The sequence below is a fragment of the Aulonocara sp. 'chitande type north' Nkhata Bay genome, linkage group LG7, assembly GCF_057382095.1.
Source record: "Aulonocara sp. 'chitande type north' Nkhata Bay isolate Kocher_YH1m ecotype deep benthic linkage group LG7, A_spYH_male_GT1.1, whole genome shotgun sequence".
NCBI classification, from domain to species: Eukaryota; Metazoa; Chordata; class Actinopteri; order Cichliformes; family Cichlidae; genus Aulonocara; species Aulonocara sp. 'chitande type north' Nkhata Bay.
The window spans coordinates 26,512,983-26,520,565 of record NC_141350.1 but is presented as its reverse complement, the minus strand read 5'-3'; the positions used below and the strand labels follow the sequence as shown (position 1 = coordinate 26,520,565).

Below are 7,583 nucleotides of genomic sequence, written 5' to 3'. Positions count from 1 at the left end.
GAGAAGAAAAACTAATGACATGGCCTCCTTGTTCACCTGATCTGAACCCCATTGAGAACCTGTGGTCCATCATCAAATGTGAGATTTACAAGGAGGGAAAACAGTACACCTCTCTGAACAGTGTCTGGGAGGCTGTGGTTGCTGCTGCACGCAATGTTGATGGTGAACAGATCAAAACACTGACAGAATCCATGGATGGCAGGCTTTTGAGTGTCCTTGCAAAGAAAGGTGGCTATATTGGTCGCTGATTTGTTGTTGTTTTGTTTTTGAATGTCGGCGAGGATTCCGCATGGCACTCCCCTCCATTCACCTCGCGAATCTCCGCTCTCTTCCAAACAAAGTCGATGAATTACTGCTCTTAAACCGGACTAACAAGGACTTTGCACGCTCTGCTGCCCTCTGCTTCACTGAAACCTGGCTCAGTGAGCGAGTCCCAGACGCTGTCTTAAATCTGCCGGGCTTCCAACTTCACCGGGCGGACCGCGAAACAGAGCTCTCAGGGAAAACAAAGGGTGGTGGAGTCTGCTTCTACATTAATGAAGGTTGGTGTACTGATGTCACAGTGTTACAGAAACACTGCAGCCCACACTTGGAAAGTTTTCTCATCAACTGTAAACCTTTTTATTCACCGCGGGAGTTTTCTTCCTTCATGCTGGTCGGAGTTTACATCCCTCCACAGGCCAACGCGAACAACGCACTGTGCGAGCTGGCTGACCAGATTACTACCCTGGAGAGGAAATTCCCGGATTCCTTTACAATTATTCTTGGGGATTTTAACAGAGCAAACCTAAACTACGAACTCCCTAAATACAGACAGCATATAGACTGCCCCACCAGGGACAACATCATACTGGATCACTGCTACACCACTCTAAAAGATGCCTATCGCTCTGTGCCCCGGGCAGCTTTGGGACATTCTGATCACTGCATGGTCCATCTTATTCCAGTTTATAGGCAAAAACTCAAACGTGCCAAGCCTGTAGTCAAAACTGTGAAGAAGTGGACTAACGCAGCAAAGCAGGAACTGCAGGACTGTTTTGACTCCACTGATTGGACTGTTTTTGAAGCTGCATCTGAGAACCTAGATGAGCTCACGGACACTGTGACATCATACATCAGTTTCTGTGAAGACGTGTGTGTGCCAACAAAGACCTTTTGCACATACAACAACAATAAACCATGGTTCACTCCTAAACTCCAACATCTTCGCAAGGCCAAGGAGGACGCTTACAGAAGTGGTGACAGGGTCCTGTACAAGCAAGCCAGGAACACACTGACCAAGGAGATCAAAGCAGCTAAAAGGATCTACTCCCAGAAGCTGGAAGAACGGCTCTCAGCCAACGACCCTGCGTCAGTGTGGAGGGGCCTGCAGGAAATCACCAGCTACAGACGCCCCCCACCCACTATTGAAGCAAACAAAGACCTGGCCAACGAGTTAAACACTTTCTATTGCAGGTTTGAGACGGACAGACTCCCACGCCCCACCCTCCCCTCCCCAGGGACATTGCTTCAGACATTGACCCCCAACACACCTTCCACCTCTCCCCCCTTCACCCTGCCCCTCCCCAATCAAGACTCAACGACCACCCCCACCCTCCCCAATCCAGACTCAACGACCACCACCACCCTCTCCAACCCAGACTCAACGACCTCCACCACACCTCTCACCCCCCTTTCCTCCTCCCTGAAACTAAGAATACACACTCAGGATGTGAGCCGACTATTCCAGAAACAGAAGCCCAGGAAAGCCCCCGGACCAGATGGCGTCTCACCCTCCTGCCTCAAAACCTGTGCTGAACAGCTGGCTCCCATCTTTACTCGCATCTTCAACAGATCCCTGGAGCTGTGTGAAGTTCCCTCCTGCTTCAAACGCTCCACCATCATCCCTGTTCCCAAGAAACCCACCATCACAGGACTGGATGACTACAGACCTGTCGCCTTGACGTCTGTGGTCATGAAATCCTTCGAACGACTGGTGTTAGCCCATCTGAAAGACATTACAGGCCACCAGCTGGACCCTCTGCAGTTTGCCTACCGGGCAAACAGGTCAGTGGATGATGCAGTGAACACGGGGCTGCATTACATCCTGCAACACCTTGACTGCCCGGGAACTTATGCCAGGGTCCTGTTTGTGGACTTTAGTTCGGCTTTTAACACCATTGTGCCTGAACTTCTTTCCTCCAAACTCTCCCAGCTCAGCGTGTCACCAGCTACCTGTCAGTGGATCACCAGCTTCCTGACAGACAGAAAGCAACAAGTGAGGCTGGGGGAGATCACCTCTGAAACCCGGTCCCTCAGTATTGGTGCCCCTCAAGGATGTGTCCTCTCACCACTACTGTTCTCCCTCTACACTAACGACTGCACCTCCAAGAACTCGGCTGTCAAACTCCTAAAGTTTGCAGATGACACCACTGTCATTGGCCTCATTCAAGATGGTGATGAGTCTGCATACCGGCAGGAAGTTGAGCGGCTGGTACTCTGGTGCAGTCAGCACGATCTGGAGCTGAACACTCTTAAGACTGTAGAGATGACAGTGGACTTCAGGAGACATCCCTCAACTCTGCTCCCCCTCACCATATCAGACAGCCCTGTGTCGACTGTGAAGATCTTCAAGTTCCTGGGTACAACCATCTCCCAGGACCTGAAGTGGGAGACCAACATCAACTCCATCCTCAAAAAGACCCAGCAGAGGATGTACTTCCTGAGACAACTGGGGAAGTACAGTCTCCCACAGGAGCTGCTGATCCAGTTCTACACTGCGGTCATTGAGTCTGTCCTGTGCTCCTCCATCACAGTCTGGTATGGAGCAGCCACTAAACAGGACAGGAGCAGACTGCAGCGGACTGTACGGGCAGCAGAAAGGATCATCAGCACCCCCCCTGCCCTCCATCCAGGATCTGTACCTCTCAAGAACCAGGAATCAGGCAGGGAAAATCATCGCAGACCCCTCACACCCTGCACACAGACTTTTTGATCTGCTGCCCTCTGGCAGACGGTACAGAAGCCTGCAGACCAGGACCACCCGACACAGGAACAGTTTCTTTCCCCTCGCCATCTCCCTTCTTAACAGTTGACCTGTCACACTGCTCCCACTGCCAGACTGCAGCTGCACCTTATGTACATTTTGTAGTATTCATTCCACCTCATTCATTTCTGTATTTTATGTATATAAGGTTAGATTAGTTATTTATAGTTGGTTTACATAGCTTTGTGTATGTATGTGTAATGTGTATATATAGACACTTGTGTGTGTGTGTGTGTGTGTGTGTGTGAGATTTACATTGCTGTGCTTGAGAGCCACCATCTACCGGAACCAAATTCCCTGTATGTGTCTGCACATATACAGTGGGGCAAAAAAGTATTTAGTCAGCCACCGATTGTGCAAGTTCCCCCACTTAAAATGATGACAGAGGTCAGTAATTTGCACCAGAGGTACACTTCAACTGTGAGAGACAGAATGTGAAAAAAAATCCATGAATTCACATGGTAGGATTTGTAAAGAATTTATTTGTAAATCAGGGTGGAAAATAAGTATTTGGTCACCTCAAACAAGGAAAACCTCTGGCTCTCACAGACCTGTAACGTCTTCTGTAAGAAGCTTTTCTGTCCCCCACTCGTTACCTGTATGAATGGCACCTGTTTGAACTCATCATCTGTATAAAAGACACCTGTCCACAGCCTCAAACAGTCAGACTCCAAACTCCGCCATGGCCAAGACCAAAGAGCTTTCGAAGGACACCAGGAAAAGTATTGTAGACCTGCACCAGACTGGGAAGAGTGAATCTACAATAGGCAAGCAGCTTGGTGTGAAAAAATCAACTGTGGGAGCAATCATCAGAAAATGGAAGACATACAAGACCACTGATAATCTCCCTCGATCTGGGGCTCCACGCAAGATCTCATCCCGTGGGGTCAAAATGATCATGAGAACGGTGAGCAAAGATCCCAGAACCACACGGGGGGACCTGGTGAATGACCTGCAGAGAGCTGGGACCAAAGTAACAAAGGTCACCATCAGTAACACACTACAACGGCAGGGAATCAAATCCCGCAGTGCCAGACATGTTCCGCTGCTGAAGCCAGTGCATGTCCAGGCCCGTCTGAAGTTTGCCAGAGAGCACATGGATGATACAGCAGAGGATTGGGAGAATGTCATGTGGTCAGATGAAACCAAAGTAGAACTTTTTGGTATAAACTCAACTCGTCGTGTTTGGAGGAAGAAGAATACTGAGTTGCATCCCAAGAACACCATACCTACTGTGAAGCATGGGGGTGGAAACATCATGCTATGGGGCTGTTTTTCTGCCAAGGGGACAGGACGACTGATCCGTGTTAAGGACAGAATGAATGGGGCCATGTATCGTGAGATTTTGAGCCAAAACCTCCTTCCATCAGTGAGAACTTTGAAGATGAAACGAGGCTGGGTCTTCCAACATGACAATGATCCAAAACACACCGCCCAGGCAACAAAGGCGTGGCTCCGTAAGAAGCATTTGAAAGTCCTGGAGTGGCCTAGCCAGTCTCCAGACCTCAACCCCATAGAAAATCTGTGGCGGGAGTTGAAAGTCTGTGTTGCTCGGCGACAGCCCCAAAACATCACTGCTCTCGAGAAGATCTGCATGGACGAATGGGCCAAAATACCAGCTACTGTGTGTGCAAACCTGGTAAAGACCTATAGTAAACGTTTGACCTCTGTTATTGCCAACAAAGGTTATGTTACAAAGTATTGAGTTGTATTTTTGTTATTGACCAAATACTTATTTTCCACCCTGATTTACGAATAAATTCTTTACAAATCCTACCATGTGGATTCATGGATTTTTTTTCCACATTCTGTCTCTCACAGTTGAAGTGTACCTCTGGTGCAAATTACTGACCTCTGTCATCATTTTAGGTGGGGGAACTTGCACAATCGGTGGCTGACTAAATACTTTTTTGCCCCACTGTACTTGGCCAATAAACACGATTCTGATTCTGATTCTGATTCTGAGATGTATATTTGTGAATGTGGAGATGTTATATTGGTTTCACTGGTAAAAATAAATAATTGAAATGGGTATATATTTGTTTTTTGTGAAGTTGCCTAATAATTATGCACAGTAATAGTCACCTGCACACACAGATATCCCCCTAAAATAACTAAAAAAAAAAAAAAAAAAAAAACTACTTCCAAAAACATTCAGCTTTGATATTAATGAGTCTTTTGGGTTCATTGAGAACATGGTTGTTGTTCAATAATAAAATTATTCCTCAAAAATACAACTTGCCTAATAATTCTGCACTCCCTGTAGGTCTGTTGACAGAGCTCTGTACAGGTCTGCTCGAGCTGACCTGAAAAGGGGTCCCACCTGTCCAGCAACAACACATGGCATGGAATAATAGACATCATAAACCACAGAGGCAGAACTGTGAAAACAGAAAACCTGAGTGTGCAGCTAGCAGAGGACATAAACAGCTTCTTTGCCCGCTTTGAAACACCACAACAGCAGCATTCATCTGCCTCAGCCCTGCTCCCATCCTCATCCTCACCTGGTTCCTGCACCGCTCCATTCACTGTAACGGAGCACGATGTCAGATGAGTGTTCCTAGCAGTGAACCCCAGGAAGGCGTCCAGACGGAATACGTGGTAAAGTGCTAAGACCATGTGCCCACCAGCTCACCCTCATCTCCACCAGAATCTTCAACCTCTCACTGGATGAAGCAGCCATCCCATCCTGTCTAAAATCAGCCACAATCATCCCAGTACCAAAGAAGTCTCCCATCACCAGCCTGAACTATTATTGCCCTGTGGCCCTCACACCGGTAATCATGAAACTAGTCCTTCAGCACACCAAGGATTACCTCCCCCCAGAATTCGACCCCCACCAGTTTGCATACCGTGCAAACAGATTCACAGAAGATGCCATCACCCTCCACTCGGTGCTGAGTCACCTAGAACAGCGGCAGAGCTACGCCAGAATGCTCTTTGTGGACTACAGCTCACCCTTCCACCACTCGCCCATTGAGAGCCTACTAACTTACTGCATCACAGTATGGTACAGCAGCTGCACTAAGGCGGATAGAGCCACCCTCCCAGCATGTTTGCAATGAGTAGGAGATGCTCTGTATCTCACTGTACAACTGTATAGTGACAAAGGTATTGGGTTCTTTTCTAAAAATTGCTATAAACAGAGGAACCCAAACTGATGAAAAGTGGCGAATATTTTTTTTCAAATGACTATTTTTAGTGGATTTTTGATATAGAAGCAGAATGACAGAATGTTAAAAGAAGTTACTTTTAGTCATTCTAAGCTGGGCATTGCGTTCTCTGGCTGTTCAAAGCCATGGAACTTTAGACTTTCCAAGCAAATAATGATGGCCATACTGATGTTCTTTTCAGTACATTTTACTTTATGTTCATTTTCATTTTTATGATGTTTCTATTTTTACATAATTCCTCCCACATAGCAAAATTGGTATGGCCTGGATCTGTCCCACACAATGTGCTTACACATGGCCTGCGTACCGCAAAGAATGACGGCCCTATGGTGGCCCAGATCTGGTTTACCAGAGGTGGCCCACACATGAGCCAGCACAAGGCCAGTTGCAGACACACTGCTGGCCCTGTGCTGGCCCAGAACAGTTTCAGCTCTGGCCCCAGATGTCAGCCTAATGTGTACCTTAGCCATGTAAGCCATGTAATAACAACATGTGCTGGAACATAATAGTGCAAAAGTAACATGACGAAACTCTGTTCAGACAGTGAATGGACTGATTCTTATACAGCACTTTTTTACTCACCCATATTACTCAAAGTGCTCTATACAACATGTCACATTCACCCAATCAGGCCAAATGTGGCATGCCATCACATAAACAGTGCCATCTTACCATGCCAGAAGTCAGCCAGCAGTGCCGGCTTGACACCAGATCCAGGCAAGACCCGTCTGCTATGTGGGATGACTTGTTCTTTTGGAATTTTAGTTGTGGATTGTGTTTGGACTGTGTCTCTTGCCCTTTCAGTATTGTTTCCTTGTGCTTCTAAGTGTCCCTTTGTTTCTTTTTAGGTTATGTAGTATGGGTTAGAGATATTTTGTATGTTGTTTTTGTTTAATAAATCCGCCTTTTGGATTATTCCCTGATGTGCCTGAGTTCTGTTATTTAGTGTCACTTTGAAAGGACACACAGCCAGCATTTACATAGAATTGTTCTTTAAATTTTTGATAAAGATTACAGTGAATTGAGATGTAACTTGGCCCAGAGGTACGGTAGGACGCCCAGAGTAAGAAAGTGTTGAAAGTTGGACCTCAACTATTATGGGTGATTTTTATTGAATTTTTGAAATTTCCATAATTGTAGTGTATTGACTGTATTAGATTGAATAAATGTTTCCATTAATTTCTGAGGAGTTCTACAGTAAATCTGGATGAAACCTGGCACACAGGTACAGTAGGTGTCCCAGAGGGGGGATGTGTTGAAAGTTGTACATCAACTACTCAGGATGATTTTTAATGAATTTTTGAAAATTGACATAATTCTATTGTATTGACTGTATTGAATTGAATATAAGTTTCCTTTAATTTCTGAGGAATTCTACAGTAAAT

The 7,583-nt window shown here is 46.3% G+C and overlaps 1 protein-coding gene across 1 annotated transcript; it reads left to right on the top strand.

Annotated features, from left to right (window-relative positions):
• Nucleotides 1-289: 289 nt before the first annotated feature.
• LOC147325251 (uncharacterized) lies at nt 290-7,065 on the top strand. Its single transcript, XM_086297728.1, has 3 exons — nt 290-1,557; nt 5,676-6,035; nt 7,047-7,065. The coding sequence occupies exons 1-3, from the start codon at nt 290-292 to the stop codon at nt 7,063-7,065; spliced, it is 1,647 nt and encodes a 548-aa protein (XP_086153854.1).
• The last annotated feature ends 518 nt before the right edge of the window (nt 7,066-7,583 follow it).

What these genes read in the sequence shown, in the direction of transcription:
- LOC147325251 (XM_086297728.1), top strand. Translation starts at nt 290, where the DNA reads ATGGCACTCCCCTCCATTCACCTCGCGAATCTCCGCTCTCTTCCAAAC. An exon ending in ACCTCTCCCCCCTTCACCCT is followed by an intron (nt 1,558 to 5,675) that starts GCCCCTCCCCAA and finishes CATCTCCACCAG; the next exon opens with AATCTTCAACCTCTCACTGG.